At 38.6% G+C, this 23,194-nt stretch overlaps 1 protein-coding gene across 2 annotated transcripts in view; it reads left to right on the forward strand.

The window, feature by feature from the left end:
* Positions 1–23,194, forward strand: part of Slk (STE20 like kinase) — a 57,322-nt gene that overhangs the window by 20,943 nt on the left and 13,185 nt on the right. The window contains exons 2-13 of one of the 2 annotated variants that reach the window (XM_021192708.1): positions 243–407; positions 1,624–1,672; positions 1,975–2,124; positions 5,945–6,017; positions 6,155–6,349; positions 7,300–7,381; positions 10,260–10,388; positions 10,665–12,014; positions 13,365–13,495; positions 13,700–13,823; positions 17,392–17,571; positions 19,745–19,837. In XM_021192708.1, coding sequence (XP_021048367.1) covers positions 243–407; positions 1,624–1,672; positions 1,975–2,124; positions 5,945–6,017; positions 6,155–6,349; positions 7,300–7,381; positions 10,260–10,388; positions 10,665–12,014; positions 13,365–13,495; positions 13,700–13,823; positions 17,392–17,571; positions 19,745–19,837 — 2,721 coding nt within the window. The remainder of the gene's footprint in view (positions 1–242; positions 408–1,623; positions 1,673–1,974; positions 2,125–5,944; positions 6,018–6,154; positions 6,350–7,299; positions 7,382–10,259; positions 10,389–10,664; positions 12,015–13,364; positions 13,496–13,699; positions 13,824–17,391; positions 17,572–19,744; positions 19,838–23,194) is intronic. The other variant, XM_021192713.2, reaches the window with a different exon arrangement.

Here is a 23,194-nt window from a genome sequence, read left to right on the forward strand (position 1 = left end):
CAGTGTGAGCTGTGCACAGAAATGATAGTGGTATATTAATGTAGGCTCATTGACAAATGTTCCAGCCTGGTGTAGACTGAGGTGGGGTGGGGTGGAATGGTTGGGGTGGATACAAAGGAACCTCAGCTGCTGCTTGGTGTTGATGAGAATCTAAACATTTTCTTTTCTTTCTTTTTTTAAACATTAAAATGTAAATCAAGCATTTAAAGTGTGACAGACATTTCTGATATCTTGATTTTTAGGCTCAGAATAAAGAGACCAATGTTTTAGCTGCTGCAAAGGTGATTGACACCAAATCTGAAGAAGAACTTGAAGATTATATGGTTGAGATTGACATATTAGCATCTTGTGATCACCCAAACATCGTCAAGCTTCTAGATGCCTTCTATTATGAGAACAATCTTTGGGTATGTAATTTTCATTCCTAAAAAGAGAAGCCAAAGTGATTTGATGTCCTAAAGAGGTTGTGAAAGCTCATGTTGTGTGTTACCTCTTGTATTTAGTTACATGTAGTACTTAATTGAGGGTTGATCTGCCAGTGAGAGTCATTAGCAAGTTTCAGTGGATGTTCAGTGTTAGATTTCAGATTATAACATTTTATCATAAGTATTTGACACTAGATCTAGGTGGGGGAGCTTGGTCAAGGATATTAACATTTCTAAAATATGTTTGTAATTTCAATTTAAGTATTTTAAATATTTTTGGAGAGTTTTTTCTTCTTGGTTTTTTGAGACAGGGTTTCTCTGTGTATCCTGGCCATCTTGGAACTCCCTCTATAGATCAGGCTGGTCTCAAACTCAGAGATGGGTACATGACAGTGATCATTGAGTTTGAATCTGTGTGTCTTTCTTTTTTAACCTAAAGAAAAGGACTTGGGAGATGGCTCAGTGCTGAAGAGCATGCACTGCTCCTGCAGAGGACCCACGCTTGGTTCTCAGCACCTGTATTAGGTAGTTTCTAGCTGCTTGTAACTGCTTCCTGGGGATCCAACATCCTTCTCTGGCTAGCCTTCAAGAGAGTATATGTTCACATATTCTGGCATAGGTACATACACATATGGATAATTAAAAATAATTTAAAATAAGCCTGCTTTTTTCAGAATTTTTTTTATTGAACGATAGACAATATATTTGGTTACTTAACATTGTAGTAGTTAATTGAAAAATAAAGGTAATGAGATATTTCAGTACTAAGATCTTTAAAATGTATAGATAATATTACAGTGATTACACAATGTATATTTGCTAATTTAAAAAGAGAAAGGATATTAAAAATTGTTATAAAAATGGGTATAACTGGGTGTAGTAAAACATGCCTACCAACTTTTGGAGGTAGATACAGGGGGATTGTGGGTTTGAGTCTAGTCTGGTCTCAGATCTGAGTCTAGCCCAGACTATAGGGCAACCTGACTCAAAAACAGAAAAGAAGAAAAAGGAGAAGGGTGGGCATACTTGTATACCATGTTCTCCTTGTGAATTCTGAGAAGAACCTCTGACAAGGAGTCCTTCATGTGTGGCATGGTACTGTTTCTATAGCCTAGATTAACCAGTAGCTTTCATTTGTCTGTTCTTGCTAAGTCCTGAACGTTGGTATCATTACAAACACCTTTTTATTTGTGTGCAGATCCTCATTGAATTCTGTGCAGGGGGAGCAGTGGATGCTGTGATGCTTGGTAAATATCTGTTTTTATGTTTGATTCTTAAATTGTTCTTGAATTTCAACTGTATGTACATAAATGTAATTTTAGAATTCAGTACATTAAGAAATCAACTTAATTATATTTTAGATAAATGTAATTATGTAATGTTGAAAGTGTGCTGGGAAAATAATTTTTGTAGATATTTAGCTCTTTTACAATAAATGACTTCAAATCATCTTTGAAAAATCATAGTGGAGGGATGCACTGAAAAATAATTAGCTATATATTCATTGTATAAAAATAAAAACATATTTATTTTTACTTTCTCCTTATAGAACTTGAGAGACCATTAACTGAATCCCAAATCCAAGTAGTCTGCAAGCAGACATTAGAGGCGTTGAATTACTTACATGATAATAAAATCATCCACAGAGATCTAAAAGCTGGCAATATTCTTTTTACCTTAGATGGAGACATTAAATTAGGTAAGTTATTTAAACATTTGAATTTGTGCTCTGAGATTGACAGTGGAATGGATGACTTGATGCTGTTAGGCCTACCCAGACATGTAAACCAGGAAGAATTGCTCCTAACGGTTCCTGTAAACAATGCAGTGGTTAAACATTTATCAGTCCTTAGCACCCCTAAGTTTATGCATCTAATGACACCAGAAAGAAAGAAAAAGAGGGCGTGTTCTTTTTCAGAAGCATGGATTTGTGAAACACTAGTTAAGATTTCCTCCTGTATGTTTTTGAATATAGAATGAACACTTGTAAATGCTTTATATTTGGAATATAATATAATATTAAACTAAATTTATCTTCATGACAACATATCTAATATGTTTTTGTTCGACTTGTTCTACCCAGACCCTTGTATTCTTTTTTTTTTAAATAAAGTGTTTTTTTAAATTTCTTTTTTAAAAAAATGATTTATGTATTTATTTTATGTGTATGAGTACACCATTGCTCTCTTCAGATACACCAGAAGAGGGCGTTAGACCCCATTGCAAATGGTTGTGATCCACCATGTGGTTGCTGGGAATTGAACTCAGGACCTTTGGAAGAGCAGTCGGTGCTCTTAACCGCTGAGCCATCTCTCCAGCCCCTGAGCCTTGTATTTCTTAAGCAATTTGCTCTATCACTAACACTCCATGCCGTTCTTATTTATTTTACTGGTATACACATTAAACCAACACATAACCTTAGGTTTGAAAGTAAAATAAGTGTTAGGATTAGCATTTAATTTTGTCTTTTATATCAAAGGAATAAATGGTGAATGTCATTTATTAGATATAGATTAGATACAGAATTAGATATAGATTTTTAATCGGGATAGTTAAGTTCATGCATATACATGCAAGTAGAAGATACAGCCTTTTAAGAAGTTTTTCTAAACTGGACAATTTCAAGCAGTGCTGTCCAAATTTTTTTTTTTTTTTTGGAAAAAGTAAAATTATTCAGAAGCCATGTTGATATTGATTCCAGTGATTCTACCCATCTCATTCTACATTGTCACAAAATGGAATGGGACATTCCATGGGAGGTGCTAAATTTTATCCTTATTGTGCCATAAAGAGATATAGAAATCCAAAAGGAAAGCTATGTAAGTTGTTAGACAAGAGCTCCTGTGAAGCTTGAACCATGACTTAGGTGACATTAGACCTGGCCAGCCACACCCCCACCCCCATCCCCACCCCCACCCCCACCCCCACCCCAGATCATTCACATCCTCATCTGACCTCAGCCCCCACCCTTCCCTTTCCACATTTGTGATGATGTGCATCACCATTCATTTGTGTTTCTTTATGGGCTCAGTTCTCTTATTTATCCCCAAGAGTTTGAATTTGCTCATATAAATTTTGACTTTCTTTGACATCTCTGTAAATTACATATTTCTTCTCTATTCCTCTCTTTACATAGTAGCTTGCATTCTCATCGAATTAACATTGTTCCAACTAAGAGAGTAATATTTGATTGTTTGAAGGACAAAAAAGAAAAAAAAAAGAAAGATTATCACAGTGGTTTGTGACTTCTCTAGAGTCCACAGCATGTAAACAGATACACAGTGTACATGTGGGTTTTAAATTCCCAGTGACTGGATGGTTAGGAAAATGTTTCTTAAAGGACTCCTTGAGGAGGCAGGAATAAAATCTAAACCCTGGGTCTGGCCACTAGATGGAGGTTCCCCTTCAGCCACACTTGCTGATCCTGTGGTGGTGATTTCAGTTCCTGTCTGTGTTTCCTTCAGTTAGTGAGTTCGTGGATAAGGCAAAGGCTTTTGAGAGGCTTGATGCGTCTCAGTTTGATAGAACAAGTTGTGCTGCATTATAAGCAGGTGTCAGGTACATTTCTGCCTTGGCTAGGACTCTTCTCACTACTGGGTCCTGAGTTCAGGTCTCACATGTACCAGGAAAGCACTTACCGAGACTGGCACCCCAAGCTTGTTTGTCTTCAATACCCAGATTTTTTTTCTTTAAAAGAGGCTTCAAAATGAATTAGATCATTTTTCATCTATTATTTTTGATAAATTTATAATTAGTTAATTCATTCTTCATTACTGTAAGTTAACAATTTTATAAGAAGAGGGTCTCTTCAAAATTTAGAGCTAAGATGAAAGGATGGACTATCCAGAGACTACACCATCTGGGAATTCATCCCATCATCAGCCACCAAACCTAGATACTAATGCACATGCCAGCAAGATTCTGCTGAAGGGACCCTGATATAGCGGCCTCTTGTGAGGCTATGCCAGTGCCTGGCAAACACAGAAGTGGATGCTCACAGCCAGCTATTGGATGGAACACAGGGTCCCCAATGGAGGAGCTAGAGAAAGTACCCAAGGAGCTGAAGGGGGCTGCAACCCTGTAGGTGGAACAACAATATGAACTAACCAGTACCCCCTGAGCTTGTGTCTCTAGCTGCATATGTAGCAGAAGATGGCCTTATCGGCCATCACTGGGAATAGAGGCCCCTTGGTCTTGCAAACTTTATATGACCCAGCACAAGGGAAGGCCAGGGCCAAGTAGTAGGAGTGGGTGGGTAGGGGAGCAGGGCGGGGGGGGGGTGTATAGGGAACTTTCGGGATAGCATTTGTAATGTAAATAAAGAAAATAATAAATAAATAAATAAATAAATAAAAAGAAAGCAAAGGAAAAACAAAGAAGAGGTTCTCTTTAGTTGTGTACTTGGGACAAAAGCACAAAAATGTTTTATTTAGTTTTAAAGATAATTAGTTGGTTCTGAGTTCTAAGCTAAAAAGGTAGGCTGAACCTCTGATGAAATTACCATGGCACTGTTCTTTATAACTTAAATCAGAAACAATAAAGCTTCCCATGTGTTCTTTGTAATATAATTAAGGTTTTTTATTTTTTGTTTGTTTGTTTATTTACTTATTTTTAGATAATCTTACTATATAGCCTAGAGTAACGTTAAACTCCTGCTCTTGCTGCCTGAACCTCTGACATACTGTGATCACAGGTGTGCACCACTATGCTCATCTTTTGTTGTATGGTTTTATGATGATGCTGATGGGACAGCCTTTGCTGTCAGAAAGGCCGCTTTGGTATAATTTCTGTTTTTTCATACTACAGGAAAGTATCTCCACTGATTTAATTGTTGCATGCAACATTTGGCATTTGTTTCGAAGTACATAATGGTTTTAATTTAGAGTGACTGTTTTTTGTATTCAGTTCTGAGAAATTTATCATCGCTGTTATTTGTCATTTGAGTGTGTCTAGATGGTGATCAGTATATCTGTGATGGGAAATTTAGCAATATTTTTGAAAGATGTGAGAAAGAAGATGGTTAGGATTACAGTGGTGATGGCTCAGTGGGTAAAGTGTCTGTTGTGATATATGAGGTCCTGATGTTGGATCCCAAGAACCCATGGAAAAACTGGGCTTGGTGATGGATGCTTGTAGCCCTTGTGCTGGGTGCTGGAGACAGGAGGAATCCTAGTGCTCCATGGCCAGGGTGGGTTTGCTCCTAGCTTGTTAAGAAGTAATGGTTCCAAAAGTAGGATGAGGAGGAATAGGGGAAGACACCAGACATTGACCTCTGGTCTCCATGAGCATGTATGTACACACCCTACATGCATAAACGAACACATATATGCTCTCCATAATACACACAAAAATTTAAAAAAAGAATTAGAATGGCAGAGAAGTTCTTTGTTTTATGCTTACCTTTTAGTGAGGGAGGCCTTACGGAAGACTAGACATGCTCCCCTCTTTTACTCCATTGACTACAGTTCATCATGCTTTAAAGCTGTCACTAATGTTATTGTATGATTATTTATTTCAAGCGGACTTTGGAGTATCAGCTAAAAATACCAGGACAATTCAAAGGAGGGATTCCTTTATTGGCACACCATATTGGTAGGTACTCATTTTTATGAATTTATACTGTTAGTTGAGTCTGCAGTAATTACTTTGTCCACACATAGTCATTATCCTGACTATAGTTTAATGACTATTATTTAAACATCTTAACTCTCATTTTCCTTTCTTTATAGGATGGCTCCTGAAGTAGTCATGTGTGAGACATCTAAGGACAGACCTTATGACTACAAAGCTGATGTTTGGTCTCTGGGTATTACTTTAATAGAAATGGCTGAGATAGAGCCACCTCATCATGAGTTAAATCCAATGCGAGTGCTGCTGAAAATCGCAAAATCTGAGCCCCCAACATTAGCACAACCATCAAAATGGTGAGCTAATTTAAAAAGTGTTTTGCTTTTTTAAAGATTTATTTATTTATTACATGTAAGTACACTGTAGCTATCTTCAGACACACCAGAAGAGGGCACCAGATCTCATTACAGATGGTTGTGAGCCACTATGTGGTTGGGCTGGAATTTGAACTCCGGACCTTCAGAAGAGCAGTCAAGTGCTCTTAACCACTGAGCCATCTCTCCAGCCTTTAAAGAAAGTTTTTAAAGAACCAAAACATTATGTTTTGTTCTTCTAGTTTGCTAAGGGTCTTTAAGTTTGGGGATGTGCCACAAAGACTGTCAGTGAGGAAATTCATGTGGGTCTGTTTCTAGGAATTGAGGACCTGGGGAGATTGCTCAGCCATTAAGTAGCACTGGCTGCTCTTGCAGAGGGTCTGGGTTCAGTCCCAGCACTCACTTGGTAGCCACAGCTGGCTATAATTCAGATTCCAGGGGAGTTGATATCCTCTCTGGCCTCTAAGTACTAGGCACATACTTGGTATATGGAATGCAGGTGCTCACATCTATACATGAAGTAAAATTAAAATACCTGAGAAAGACTTAAGGCTTAGAAAAACCATTATAATACCTGACAGGGTTCTGTGTGGAAGACATTTTCTGTTCTGTAAACAGTGGAGCCCATTTACAGTTGATATGTATTTTGGAACTTAGTGTAACATTTTTTGTTACATTTGGTAACTTGTGAAGATACAGCTGCATCTCAGTGATCATCTGTGTGCCCTGTTGCATGTATGCCTAACATATTTACAGAATATGTTTCATAAAGTCTTATTCTTATAAGTTTTCTTACCTTATTCAATTAATACTAATCTTTACTAAATATAATGAAACTAAACATAATTTATTAAGGAATTTTGTTTGATTTTTTAAAAAATTAATAACAAGGAAGTAAAATAAAATGCCATTGTTGACATTTTATTCTGCAGGTCTTCAAATTTTAAGGACTTCCTAAGGAAATGCTTGGAAAAGAATGTGGATGCGCGGTGGACCACATCTCAGCTGTTGCAGGTGAAGTGAGGACAGTGTGATTACAAGGCAGATTGTTTAATGGTGACTTTGAAAGAATGCACTCTCAGATCTGTTCACTGTTCACCCTTTCCACTGCGTGTGTCTGTGGAAAGCCATTATGTCACTGTTTACATTGCTTAGGAGCACATGTGTTGTCATTATTAGCAGGCATTTAGTGTATAAATTGTCTCTCCTGTGTAATTATGTTCTTTTTATTGTAATAGCTATTTATATGCTGTCTCTAAAGACTGAAAGCTAGTACCTTATATGCAGAGGCTATGAGCTTATGAATCTTTACTTTTTCCTCTTATTTCAAGAGTTGTGGATACAGTTAATAACGTGTTTGCTGACCAAATGTGGAGACCTGTAATAGTACAGGTCCCCAGAGTCCATGTTAAAAAGCCAGGTGTGGTGGTACATGCTCTTAATCCCAGTGCTGAGGAAGCAGAGGTAGGGCCATTCCTGGGTATGTTGGCCATCCAGGGTAAACCAAATTGGCAAGCCCCAGGTCAGTGAGAGATCTGTCTCAAAAAAAAAAAAAAAAAGGGAATGGCGCTGGAGAAAGAATGACACCTGAGGTTGTCCTGGCCTCTGCATGCACATGTGTACTGCACATAAGTGAACCCCACATGCATACGTACGCATACACACACATATGGAAGATGGTTAGATGTATTTGATTTTATTTTAAAGTAGAGCCTGTTCCTTATATTTGAAATAAAAGTGTATCACTATATTATCTCATAATATTAGAGATAATACCAAATCTTAGGGCAGTTGCTGTAAGGGTGTGAGTTGTGTAATGCCAGTGTGGTAGTGTATCAAGCTGATCTGTTTATGGTGATAGGGGATAGGGAAAATTGACTTGCTCTCTTTTAACAAGTATATCTCTATGTCCCTAAACACACTTCCTAGTATTTCATAGCTCCTGTATTTGAAGATCTTAACCTATAGCAGACTGTATTAGCTAGGGCTCCCTAGAAAAACAGAACCGATAGAGAACAGAATCGATAGGATTAATCTGTTTATGCAAACAGGTTTTATTATAGTGAGTTACAGGTTATAGAATGACTATTTCAACAAAGGCTGTCTCCCTTTGGAAAGTTTAAGAATCCAGTAGTTATTCAGTCCATAAGGTAGGTGTCTCAGCTGGTCTGCAGTGTGTGATGGAATTCCAGAGAAGTAGGCTCTAATGCCAGGGAAGGAATGGATTTGCCAAGAAGAGTGAGAGGGAACAGGCAAAGAAAGAGTAAAGAAAAGCTTCCTTCTGCCCTGTCCTTTAAATAGGCTGGCAGTAGGAAGTGTGATGCAGATTTAAGGTGGATCTTCTGTAGGAGACCACGGCCCCTCCCCTGGGCTACCCAAGCTGCACCTTAAAAGATGGCACCTGTTGGCTATGGAGCTTGTGGTAAACAGGTCCATATTTGGTGGTGATATGTTCCTGCTCTTCTGGTTGGCTGAGGCCGCACGCCTGGTGAAGTGATGTGGCCTGCCCTGATTGGAGTGGAGATGAGAGTATAAAAGGGCTTGTATCCCGGGGCTCGGGGGAGATGAAGAGGGGGGGAGATGAAGAGGGAGATGATGAAGATTGTTCAAGGTTACTGAATAAACTGCTGAGAGAAGAACTGGTGGTTGCATCTTCCTTGCTGGTCGAGAGAGGGCGTAACAGTCTTCTACTGCAGAAGGTGGAATTTGGGGTAGACCCCATTACAAATAGTTTGATCAAGAAAAAGTCCTCACAAGTATACCCCGCAGCTTGAATTTTAGCTAATTCAAGGTGTTAACAACTAAGAGTAGCCACCACACAGACACTGTTAACGAACGCGCTGAGAGCACAGAGATGAGGGAACGTCTTTTACTTGACAGTGATGCTAGGGTCATTTAAAAAGCAAACAGGCATTTGTAGATACTTTTAACAGAAATGTAAAGGGTTTTGTATCATTTTTAATACTTTGACAGGATTTATGTAGATACTAATGTAAAAAAACATGCTAGTGCTGTGCGTTTGCTTTTCCACCCTACAGTGGTGGTCACAGAGTGACTTTCAGGAGTTCATGTCCTTCCCATGTGTGCCGATGCTTGAACTCGGCTTTGTTGCTAGTTTGGCAGCCAGCACATTAGCCCCCAGAGCCATCCCACTGGCCTCTTGTAGTTACTTGTAAGGAAATGATGCCTAAACTTAGCACTGGCTTTAAGTCTTAAAGATTGTAACAATGGGCTGGAGAGATGGCTCAGAGGTTAGGAGCACTGACTGCTCCTCCAGAGGTCCGGAGTTCAATTCCCAGCTGCCATATGGTGGCTCACAACCATCTGTAATGAGATCTGATGCCCTCTTCTGGTGTGTCTGAAGACAGCTATGGTGTACTCCCATACATAAGATAAATCTTAAAAACATTGTTAATGAAACTTTCAAACATAGAAAAACCAAGTATATCTTCTATTCAGCCATAACAAGTTGTTATTATTGACAAAATTCCTTCAAATTATAGAAACAAAATAAAACGTAGAGGTCTGCAGGATGGCTCAGTACAGGTACCTGCAACCAAGCCTGGCAAACTGAGTTTGATCGCCAGGACCACATGGTACAGAAAACTGACTCTTGAAAATCTGACCCCCTCATGTACACACACTAAATAAATAATAGTGTTTTTAAAAAATAAAAACTCAATTATACAAAACAAAATAAAATCCAGCTCAGGCAATCTTTAATTTTGCTCACTCTTGTCTTCTTCATTTTTGTTCCAGGTATAATGTTTGAAGTTGTATGTGTTTTTATATCCATATTTCATAATTTTAAAATAGAAGGATCTTTTTATATATTTTACAAGCATTTCAGTTATTGAGCATGCTTTTTTTTTTTTTTTTAAACAATCAACAGCATCCCTTTGTTACCGTTGATTCCAACAAACCAGTCCGAGAGTTGATTGCTGAGGCAAAGGCTGAAGTAACAGAAGAAGTTGAAGATGGCAAGGAAGAAGATGAGGAGGAGGAAGCAGAGAATGCTCTGGTCAGTGTCATTAGGAGTGAGATGTGGTTGCACATGGACCTGAGGGTGCAGAGCAGAACCTTCAGTTAGAAGTGATGCTAGTAACAAGGCTTCTTTTGTCACCTATTTCATCATGTTCATTATTGAAGATGGTTACTTTTCAAAGTTACTTTTATAACCAAGTTTTATAAAACATAGCTATTAAAAATATCATCTGAGTATAGATATATAAAACCATTATTTGGATGACTGTCTTGAGCTCACTTTTGTACTAATGATTTATAAAATCTTTTGTAGCCAATACCTGCAAATAAACGAGCCTCCTCTGACCTCAGCATTGCCAGCTCTGAAGAAGATAAACTTTCACAAAATGCTTGTATTTTGGAGTCTGTGTCAGAAAGAACAGAACAGAGTACTTCTGAGGATAAATTTAGCAACAAAATTCTTAATGAGAAACCTACAACTGATGGACCTGAGAAGACTGTGGATGAGCATGCAAGTGATGTAAACTTAGAAACTGGGTCTGAACTAAATGACCAAACAGTCGGAATCCGTGAGAATGGGAGAGAGAAGAAAAGACCCAAGCTGGAAAATCTGCCAGACACAGAAGACCAGCAAACTGTGGATGTTAATTCAGTTAGTGAAGGAAATGAGAATAATAGAGCAACTTTAGAAACGAACACTGACTGTCTGAAACCAGAGGAAGACAGAAATAAAGAAAACCAAGAGATGCTTGAGAGTAAACTTACACAATCTGAAGAAAGTAATGATATCCAGATTCAAACAGTGGACATAGTTTCTCAAGAGACTGGAGAAAAAGAAGCAGACTTTCAGGCAATTGACAATGAAGTTGGGCTTACAAAGGAAGAAGCCCAAGAGAAATTGGGAAAAGATGATACAACTCAAAAAGTTGTAATCAGTGATAGAAGCAGAGATGTGGCAACAGATGAGGCTCTAGATGATACTCAGAAGGCTGCTGAGCACAGTAAGGCTGCACAGCGTGGGGATGGGGACGAAGCCCCAGAGCCTACCCAGACACTAGCGGAGAAGCCCACAGAGGGCCCTGAGGCCGGTGGTGCTGAGGAAGAGCCTCCTGGTGGAGAGAGAGTTGAGGATAAACAGCTAGAGCAGCAGTCTGCAGTGTGTGAAGCTGAGGGACAGTTAACCAGCACTTCAGAGACCACACGGGCAACCCTGAAGGAACCAGAGTCAGATGAAGTTGAGCAGGTCAGCGAGTCCAATAGCGTTGAGGAGCTAGAGAGACTTGTAGTTACTGGTGCTGAGGAACGGGCTCTTGGGAGTGAAGGTGAGGCAGCTGCTACTGAGGTAGATTTGGAGAGAAAAGAAAACGCACAGAAAGTGCCAGTTAAAGCAGAGTCCCAAGCTCCTGCAGCATTGGAGCCCAGTGAGCCTCACCCTGTCTTAATACCCAGTATTAATATTAATTCTGAAAACACAGAAAATAACGGAGAAATGGGTGCTTTGCCAAAACTTGAAACCATACTGCCACCAGAGCCTGAAAATGAAAAGGGAAATGACACCGACTCAGGGACTGGGTCCACTGTGGAGAACAGCAGCGGTGACCTGAACTTGTCCATCTCTAGCTTCCTAAGCAAAACTAAGGACAATGGCTCAGTGTCTCTGCAGGTGAGTGTGTCTGGGGCCTTGGTTGGTTTGGCTTTGTTATTTTGGCTTTGTTATTTGAATTTCTAGTTCATTGCTACCTTAAAACACTATTATATCAATGTAATACTAACCCTATTAATTCTTTTGGGGTCATAAGGCAATCAAAAAGAATAGGAGAGAAATATTCTGGGAATAACCTTCAGATTTTTTCGTAGAGCCTATTCATTTTTGCAAATAATGTAAACAGCACAAGACAGTTTCTTGTTTTCATTTAGGTTCTCTTGCACATGTCTGAGTATAGTTTTAGCAAGTTTAGTAAGACTCCAGAGGGTCAGGATACATAGCAAAGGATAGTTTTTTTTTTAAAATGCATTGTATTTATTACTTTGAATGTTTATAGGGGTATATGTGCATGTGCCATAAAGAGCATCTCGAGGCCAGGGGATAACTTAGGGGAGTCAGCTCTCTTCCACTGGAACTACTTCTGTGGGAACTAAGGAATGCTAAGTGTATATACCTTACTGTAGAAGCTGGAGAAATGTGAAATTTATAGGTTAAGGAAGGTGTGTGTGTGTGTGTGTGTGGGGGTGTATATGTGCTTGCGTGCACGAGTGCACACATGTACATTTAAAGCATGTCAGTGTTAGAGGAAGTGGGGCTGCCGCTGCCGCCGTCTGGTTTGGAGGGGATGTAAGGCCTAGATCTGGACGGTGGAAAGTGAGATGTGGCTGGAAGGTGCCGGAGGCAAACCTGAATTTTGACACATTTTCAGTTTCATGCCTTTTCTTCCACTTCCTGTTTTGGGACTCCTTTTCTCTCTCTTTCCCCTTTTGGTTCCCTCCTTTCCCCTCCATTCCCTTTTCCTTTCCTCTTCTCCTTTCACAGCTTTTTTTTTTTCCATTCCCTCCCTGTGCTTCTTGTCTCTTTCCAGAGTCTTGTATGGAGCCCCCCAACCTCTCATCAAACTCCTGAGTGCTGGGCTTGGCTTTCCATACCCCCATCTCAGTAAACAAAGTAACTGTCTCCCTGTAGGAGTGAGAACCCACTAAGTGAAAGATGAAAAAGTTAATATGTAAAAGTCATCCTGTTTATTTGTATGAAATTTTTATTATTGTTTTGCCTAATGCAGTGTCATAAAAGTTCTGCACATGACCAGAATGCCCAGTTTCACTTAAAATTTTTTTCTTTCATCTACAAAGTTGAATGTGAGTTCCCAATTTAGGAATAAGATGATATAACTGTTATACAGATATTCCTTCTGCTTTATATGTGTAATTTATAACTGTCGAAACATTTTCATTTTTAAAGAGGAAAATATCTTTCATGGGTGATATTTACAGAAAACCTAACCCAAAGTGAAATCTCATTCAGGAGACAAGAAGACAGAAGAAAACATTGAAGAAAACGCGCAAGTTTATTGTCGATGGTGTAGAAGTGAGTGTGACGACATCGAAGATAGTTACAGACAGCGACTCCAAAACGGAGGAACTGCGCTTTCTCAGGCAAGTAGAGAAACACTGGATAGTTAACATGAGTTTTAACCTCTTTGCTGTTTCTGGAAACTGAAGAATAGACAAACCAGTAAATTCTTGGTTAATTTTAGATTATTTGAAAATTTGTCTTTGGTTTAAAATCCTCCAGTTAAAGCTTTTATTTAAAGTATTACTCCAAAGTGTAACGTGCTTCTTTCTGTTAAACTTTGTCAGGCGTCAGGAACTTCGGGAGCTAAGGCTTCTTCAGAAGGAAGAGCAGCGAGCCCAGCAGCAGCTCAATGGGAAACTGCAGCAGCAGCGTGAGCAGATCTTCAGGCGCTTTGAGCAGGAGATGCTGGTGAGGCCTTGGCGTCTGTGCCATGACATCAGGAAAGGAGACTTAGTGTATTAGAGACACTTCTAGAGTAGTTGCAGATACTCATCTCTGTGGAGGAGATTGTCCTGCTTTTGTCATTACTCAGGCCTGTTTTCTGAGGTATTTTTAGGGAAAAAAAAAAAAAAACTTGAAAGGGATCTCCAATCCCTGCCTTCTCACTGATTTATAGTAAACCAAGTTTCATTTGAAATCTGTCATGAAAAATTAGTATCAGGAGACTGGTAGATTGTTTACCAAGTTTTTAGAGATCCCTATTACTGAGTGACTCTTCAGGTGTCATCTTTCAGCTTATAATCTTAGGATTTTGTGGGTTTTTTGTTTTTATCTATTTTTAAATTAAATATTATTATCTAATTTCCCCTCTTCCTTTCCTCTCTCCAACTCCTCCCTTGTACTCTCTTCACCTTTTAAATTTTCGGTCTCGGACCTCTTTTTCTTTAATTCCAGTGTATGTGTATTCCCAAATATACAAATATAACATGCCCAGTTTGTATAATGTTGCTTATATGTTAATATGATTTCAGGGCTGACCACTTGGTATCACATAATCATTTGGAGGGCTTATCCCTGGGGAAGCCATTTCTTCCACTCTCAGCCTTCCTCAGTTGACTGTAGTTCTCTGTTCATGGGTGTAGTGTTCTGACATTTCTGGGAGACTCAGTTTCATAGCAGATATCCTGTTCCTCTGGCTCTTACGGTCTTTCCCCCTTTCCCCTAGTGTTCCCTGAGCCTCAAGTGCAGGAGTTGTGTATGGATGGGTCAGGTGGGGATGGCACCAGATGATCACTTGTTCTCTGCATTTTAGTTTGTTGTCGTTTTCTGTAGTGATTTCTATCTGTTGCAAAGACATTTTGTTTGTTGCTGCTGAGGGGTGAAAGCTACAGTTATCTGTAGGTATAAAGATAAATATTAAAATACAATCAGGAATTAGGCTGGTTTTGTAAATTGATGGTTGTAGGTCCTCTCCCAAGATCTATGACTCTTAGTTAGTTGGCTAGCTTTTGTGCCAGACATGATTTCTTTCTTGTTGAGTTCATTTATAGAGATGTTGGTTACCACCAAGATATGAATGCCAATGTGGTTATCATGCCATACGGTTGTTGTAGTTCGTAAGTATCATAGCTGGCTAGGACACGAAGCTTGCATGGAATTTTCTGGTATCATGAAAGAAAGCTACTCCCTTTGATAGGAGGCTTTCAGGTTTGATTCAGCGTGGATCTTCTCAGTCTTGTGTATGAAATACATGGTGTCTTCAACAATAGGGACTTCAACCTCTAGGAGGCAACCAAAGGCAATAGCAATTATCTATAGCATTTTGGGAGTTTCTTGGACTTCCCTGACCAACAGCTCATAAGGGAGCTTCTTTTTTTGTTTGTTTTGTTTGCTTTTTGTTTTGTTTTTTGAGATAGGGTTTCTCTGTGTAGCCCTGGCTGTCCTGAAACTCACTTTGTAGACCAGGCTGGCCTCGAACTCAGAAATCCGCCTGCCTCTGCCTCCCGAGTGCTGGGATTAAAGGCATGCGCCACCACGCCCGGCTTATAAGGGAGCTTATAATGCCCAGTGTTGGGGGGTTTTGTGAGATAGTCTGTGGCTTTTGGGGGGGGGCATTGTCAACCCAGGTGGGAAATTTTTATTTAGATTACTTACACACACACACACACACACACACAGACAGACTTAGATATATGTCTAATTTTAGGTAAGTAGGTAATAAAGATTTCTTATGACGTTTTCAGATGTTCTTACTGTCCTCTCCTTCGTACATATTGACCTTTGTCTCACTTCCCACTCCCACCACCACCCCATTTCTCCCATTTCCTCTTCAGATTACATTACCCCACTACCCTACTGTTCTCTTCTCTGGTGCATCTCCCCTCCCCAGTCTCCTTTGCTACTTTCCTGAGTTCTGTGATTGCTCCAGGTTATAGAGTCAAATATAAAGATTTGAATTAAGAGCTATCATGAAAGAGAATATATGATATTTGCCTTTCTGGGACTGGCTTAACTCACTCAGTATAATCCTTTGTATTTCCATCCATTTGCCTGCAGATTCCATGGTTTCATTTTTCTTAACTGCTGCATAATATTCCATAGTGTGTATGCATCACATTTTCATGGTTCATTCCTCAGTTGAAGGACATTTGGGATGATCCCATTTCCTAGCTGTCATGAACAGAGAGCAGAGTGAGCATGGCTGAGTTAATATCTGTGGGTAGGCTCTGTCAGGTAGGTAGCAAGGATCTGCTAAGTCCTCTGAGCACATGCCAAAGAGTGGTCTAGCTTAGTCACCTGAGAGATGGAGTTTAGCTTTTTGAGGATTCTCCACACTATAGTTTCCATAGGAGCTGCAGCCATTTGCAGTCCCACCCACAGTGAGTGAGCGTTTCCTTTCCCCATATTTCCTCCAGCATCCGCGGTCAGTTCCATTGGTCTTTGCCATTCTGACTGGGCTATGGTAAAAATCTCAAGGATTATTTTGATTTGCAATTCTCCAATTGCTAGGACAGTGAACATTTATTGACATATTTCTTAGCCACTTGTTTCTTGTTTTGAGAAGTCTGTTTTTAGGCCTCAGGCCTCGGTTGTGAATGGATTGTTGGTTGTTTTGGCCCTTTGCTTTTGAGTTGTGTATGCTGGGTATCAATCCTCTGTCAGAGTCAGAGCTGGCCAAGCTCCTCTCCTGTTCTATGCGCCTCCTGTGCAGCTGACTGTTTCTTCAGCTGTTCAGAAGCTTTTTAGTTTTATGAAGTTCTACTTATATCACTTGTTGGCCTTCATTCTTGGGCAAATGGAGTTCTACTCAGAAAACACTTTCCAACACCTTTATCATCGAGACACTGTGCAAGTTTTCTGGATTCTAAAGTTTTAAGGCAATCTAGCTCGAGCCGAGATTAGAACTTGTTTTGGTTTTTCAAAGTTTACTTTCTTTGCTGGCTTGTACAGTTAGGCCTTCATGGCCTTGTCACCACTGCTGTGACGTGCTGTGTACTTGTTGCTGAGACCTTCAGTTCTTAGTTCACAGTTGGGAAGGGAATTTAGGAACGTGGTACAAAATCTCAGTAACCGTAGGTTGAACATCTAGTTTAATGTGTGTTAGAAGAAAAACGTCATTTAGAATAATATTGACATTTAAATCACAATGCTTTGCAGTCTTGTAATAACTCTTGAGGACTGTGGTATGTGGCATTGTTAATTTTGTATTTGGTCACCATAACTGGGTCCTGAGAAAGTAATGAGAAATATTCTCACCCAGTGCTTTTGTGGTCCTTTTACCATAATTTTAATTTTTTAATTTTAAAATTTATGTCTTTTTCTTTGTTTTGTCTTTATTTTGTGAGATAGTGTCTCAGTATATAGTGTTCATTCCTGCCACCAATTTTCAAGTGCTAGAATTGCAGGCATGTGCTACCATGCCTGGCTTCAACTACCTACCTACCTTCCTTCCTTCCTTCCTTCCTTCCTTCCTTTATAATAAGTATTTCTATATTCAGAGCTGTGCAGTGCTTGAATAGATTGCATTGTTTTACAGAGTAAGAAGCGACAATATGACCAAGAAATTGAGAATTTAGAGAAGCAGCAGAAGCAGACAATTGAGCGGCTAGAGCAAGAGCATACTAACCGCCTGAGAGACGAAGCCAAGCGCATCAAAGGAGAGCAGGAGAAGGAGCTGTCCAAGTTCCAGAGTATGCTAAGGAACCGCAAGAAGGAGGTAAGTGAGCCACTGTTGGTAACTGCCACAGCCGCTTTTGAAAATGCAAATCGCAGACTAAGGAATTAGTAGTAATAGGGGACAGAATACTCATTTATTTGCTCCTTTGTTCTGTCTTCCAAACAATGATAGACTGGCAGTTAGTGAAGTCAGATATTATCCGCATTTTGCTGCCAAGAAAATGGGAATAAAAGAGGTTTCTGTGCCTGTCTCACTTAACTTTGAACCAAGTCTTCAAAAACAATCCAAGCTGTATTTCATTCTGCCATCCCCTCTTACTAATGCGATATTTCGGGCCTTCTTTAGAATACGTTTTCAAGAGAACTTAACCTCATTGGTATTTACTAGTAGCAGTCAGAATTATCATGTACAATTTACTCGACATTTGAATTTTTCTCCATTAGGTTTATTGATTTTTTAAAGACATTTTTGTCAAGCAAAAGCTGAATAGCTTGATATTCAAAATAGCATCTCTTATTATACCTTTGGGGAAAAAATATATAATTATAAAAAGATTTGACTTTCCTGAGCTACTTCCATGTTATGTAGCTGATTATCATCAGCTAGTAAAGAGGTTTTCCAAGTATTGTCCTTTTGTTCCTGGATTAAAATAAAATACAGCCAAGCAATTTTAAAAAATAATTTTATGATTTGTTTTACATCTTGAGTGCAGGTGAAGGATTTACATTTTTAGGGTATAAATACCCCAGGGGAAATTGATTATGATCAGTTCTATTAGTGTTGGAAAAAAATAACCAAACTAGGAAATGCATTTTTACTTCTGTTATATGTCTCAGTTACTAAGATTTTAGCATCTGACTTTAGCATTTAATTAAGAAGAGAACTGAACAGCATGTTATTAACTCTTAAGGATATAGTCAGGTGGAGCTGAGCATTACCAGCAGAGCAAGGACTCGATGCTTTCCTTAGGTCAAATGTTGATTGCATACTGGTTGGCATGCAGCTTTATTTGTGGTAGTTAGCATTTCTAAAAGGTTGTTTTTATTGTTGTTATGTTTTACACAGAGTTGCTTCATATACCATGATAAAAATCTTTGTTAATTGAAAAAAAAAATCCTGGGTCTTTTGTTGAGAGGCTAGTCTTTGTATCACGTTAAAAGATTTAATTCTAGATGAATTAGTCTGTAGTTACTGTTATTATTTTGAATTTTGGGTGTTAACTAGTTATGAGATCATGTTGTGTTTATACTGAATAATCTTATTGTGTATTTTTACCTTATTGCTAAACTCTTGCAATTTGGGAGTCTCTTGCTTGATTGGTGATTTGGTTTCATGAAGAATTACTGTTGGGAACTTTGTGGACACTGTTAAATCAAAATCAGTCTCTTTCTTGGGTGCCAGTGGCATGTGGTGATTTGGAATCTGGGCTCTTTTGGTGCTTTTACTTGTAAACACACGCTTGTTTTTCAGAGCTGGACTATAGAGCTTTTGGTGGGTGAAATTCACATTTAGGCTTTTGAAAAAAAGAAAGAATTAAAAAAATGCTTCATTTTAAAATATATTTGGTTTAGTGTAACAAATCATAGTTTACTAAACTTTAAGATTCCCTGTTACTGATTTTAAAGCTGACCAGCTTGGCTTCAGTTTTCACCAAAGAGAATGTTATCTAACCCTACAAAAAGTAGTCAGCTATATGCATTTTGTCATACCATGTATGAAATGGTATATTTTATGGAAAAATTTTAATGTCCATTGATTTGAAGTCCCACTTGCTTCTTCGCTTTCCTACCCTGTTGTCATGAAGTGGATCATTTAGAACTCTTCTTTTGGTATTGTCAAGTCAGTGGTATAAAGTTTACACTTTATAAATGACATTAGCTTTTCATGTGGTTAGTTCTAAATACCTGGATAGGTATGTCTGTAATTTCTGAATCTATCTCTGTTATCTCAGCCATAGTGCTGTGAGCACTCCTTCACTGATGAATGCACGAGGGCACAGTCAAGCAAGTGTGCTGTCCTGCCTCTTTCTGCACCGAGATTAAGCATGCTCTGTAGTTTTGTTCTTTCCCACCAACTAATGCTTCTGCTAATGCATGGTGAAAGGAATCTTCTTAACAGCTTTAATTTTGATCTGTAGCTTTCTGCTCACACGCACATGTTTTCTGTGGAGAAAGTGTCATTTCCCCACCTCCTGCATGCTTGTATACTGTAGGTTATAAATGAAGTGGAGAAAGCACCCAAAGAGCTGAGAAAAGAGCTCATGAAGCGCAGGAAAGAGGAGCTTGCGCAGAGCCAGCATGCTCAGGTAACAGCAGCAGCTTCAGGCTACTAAAACCAGAACGCAGCCTTTTCTCTTGGCTTAGCAAACCATGGTTGAAAGAGGAGATTTTAGCTGTAATTATTATTTAATGTTGAACTTTCCCCCGTCTATTGATATACAGCATCCTTTTCTTTAAGTATGTTGAATTTATACTTGGTGACCTTTAAATTGCTAATATGAAAGTAACTGAAGTGTTTAGAAAGTTGATTACATAAAAGAAATGAATGCCGTAGGGTAATGCCTACTGTTTGCTGATTTTTATCATGATGGAAGCGCTTGGTTCTAAGTAGTGGTTCCAGTACTTGCTAGAAGACCTTTAAGAGAGAATTGGAGGGTAATATGTAACCCTGTGCTTAGAAAAAGAATGACTGAGATGGTGAGATGGCTTAGCAGTAAGAGCACTAACTGGTTTTCCGAAGGTCCTGAGTTCAATTCTCAGCAACCACATAGTGGCTCACAACCACCCGTAATGAGATCTGACGCCCTCTTCTGATGACGTCTGAAGTCAGCTACACCGTACTTATGTATAATAATAAATCCTTGGATTGGAGCAGAGTTGGATCAGAGCAAGCAGGGCCTACCAGAGCGAGCAAAGGTCCTAAAATTCAATTCCCAATAACCACATGAAGGCTCACAACCATTTATACAGCTACAGTGTACTCACATACATAAAATAAATAAATCTTTTTTTTTTTAAAAAAAAAAAAGAAAAGAAAAAGAATGACTATTAGAAAACCATTTAGGGGCTGGTGAGATGGCTCAGCAGGTAAGAGCACCCGACTGATCTTCCAAAGGTGCAGAGTTCAAATCCCAACAACCACATGGTGGCTCACAACTATCCTTAACAAGATCTGATGCCCTCTTCTGGAGTGTCTGAAGATAGCTACAGTGTACTTACATATAATAAATAAATAAATCTTAAAAAAAAAAAAAAAAAGAAAACCATTTAGAATAAAAATGGTAAATTTTATTATTAAATGGTAGATGAAACATTACTACTTTTTAAAAGATCAACAACATAATTGACTTTAAAAACATTTTTAGTATATTTATCTTTGGTTTTGGTTTAGAATCTAACAGTTAAGTGAACAACATATTTTTTTACAAGATGAATGAATTAGCCAAATAAATGAATATTTTTAACAGAATTTCTGTGTTACCTCAATATATTATTGTCTTAATGTGGTTTTATGTGATAACAAATGATTTTTAAACTTTTGGACTTTATAGGACCCTAGAAAGAAACACATAAGTAACAAAAATCGATTAGGAGCCATGGCATAGACTGGTCCTAAAGTGTGAGTGACTGTGTGTGTGTGTGTGTATTGCTCTATGTATATTTTCCCATGAAAGATAAAATAGTTGGTATATTCTTTCTGTAAATTTAGTGTTTAGAATGTAGCATTTCAAATGTATTTATTTCTTTGATAAATGTATTAAAACCTGGTAATTTTGCAGTCTGTTTTAGACTTTGCTAGAGTTCTTAAGTCATGGCTGTACAGCCACAGAGCTGGTCCATATTTGACACCCAGTCTACAGATTGTTCACTTCTCGTAGGAGCGGTTTCTCAAAGGCAAGGGCCGCTTCCCTGTGGACTAAAGAGAAGGATTTTTTTCTGTTCCTTGTCAAACCCTTCTCCTCCCCCTTTTCTTCTCTCTCTTCCTCTCTTCTTCCCTCCCTTTGTTTCTTTCCTATTTCTTTTGTGTTTTTTAAGAGGACAATATTTTTTAAGAGTTGTTATATGAAGCCTCAGCAGGTGCTATACCCACTCAAGTGGCTTGTAGGCCTAAGAACAACACTTTTAACCTGATTTATAAGCATCTATCTATCTGTCTGTCTGTCTACCTATTTACCTACCTATCAACCAACCAAACAACCATCTATGTATCTATCATTTATCTATTATCTCTCCTATGTATTATCTATTAATTATGTATCTATCTCTATCATTTATCTTTCTGTCTTTCAGTCAGTCATCTATGTGGATGAGCTTTTAAAAAGGAAGTCTACTGATTTACAAATGAGTAGCACGTTAGAGTTTGGAAACTACTGACCTAGTTCTCATCTTTTATTCTATAGGTGGATAGTAGGTCCCTCTATTAATTGACTTGACCTAGGCCTAAAGCTCAACATTTGTACATTCTCTCCATTTACACAAAGCCATTCAGATACCTGTATTCTCACCTGGGAGGTGCACTGTATTCTGATCCACAGGGTGTTGCTCAGGTCATGATTCAGTCTTTTCAGTTGTCATCTTGTGCAGTGTTCAACGCCCAAATGCAGGACGTAAGTCCGCGTGCTGTGGGAGGTGCCTTCTCTTACTGTGCTTGCTTTGACTCACATGTGCCTGTCATTGTTAACTTCATTGACTGAAATGTAGACCACTAAAAGTGGATGCCAGTAATAACAGTAATGGTTGTCTGGCACAAACTCTGTGTTAACAGTGATGCTGAGAGTTCCCATCTGGTCCTCATGGAGGGATGGAGTATGTCCTCTATCCAGATGCAGAATGTGGGCACAGACTAGTGATCTGCTGCAGACAAATGGTCTGTGACATCGGCAGCAGAGCTGGACGCAGAGCACTTGCAGGGGAGGGCTGTTTTTCTGCCTTCCCACCACAGAAATTGTCACGGTTTTAAAGAAAAGCAAAGTATCTTCCTGGTAGAATTGTATAAACTGCACATGTGAGAAATTGAATGCTGTGATTAGATTTTTATCTTTGTGTGAAGTGGCGCTTTGATTATGTATATAAATTAGATGTCTTAATTATGGATATGGTCAGAAAAGCCATGGTAAAAGTAGTGATTTTACTCGTGTGTAACTTGTCTCCATTTATTCAAATTCTCAATAATAATAATAAATACTGTAGTACTGTTATTATTACTGTAGTTTGAAATTAAGTCTGAAATTCCAAACTGTATTCTTTCTCACAGTTGCCCTAGGAAAAGACTAGCTAATATAACATGTTAATTTTTGTTTGTGATGTTTGGTATGTACAACTGGAGCAGGTAGAATACAGCTTGATTTCAGCCATTTCTGTTTTCCTCATTCCCAAATTAGATTTCAAAAAGTAATTGGCAGATACTTTTTAAAGCAAGAAATTATGATTTATAATTTCTTTTCTGATCATTACCATTTCTGAGTAAATTTGTTGAATAGGTGATTAAATTTCATACAAATAGTTTAATTTCATAATCTTTTTCTGATAGTTTTTAGATGCAAAGCTGTAGTTTTAATACTTACAATTGGTTAACTGATATAAAATTACTTATCAGAACTTGAGCTTGTACTTTTAAAGGCCATTGACTTCATAATTTATTAGGCCATTGTTAGAAATGACTT

This window comes from Mus pahari, chromosome 1 (genome assembly GCF_900095145.1).
Source record: "Mus pahari chromosome 1, PAHARI_EIJ_v1.1, whole genome shotgun sequence".
In the NCBI taxonomy this organism is placed as follows: domain Eukaryota; kingdom Metazoa; phylum Chordata; class Mammalia; order Rodentia; family Muridae; genus Mus; species Mus pahari.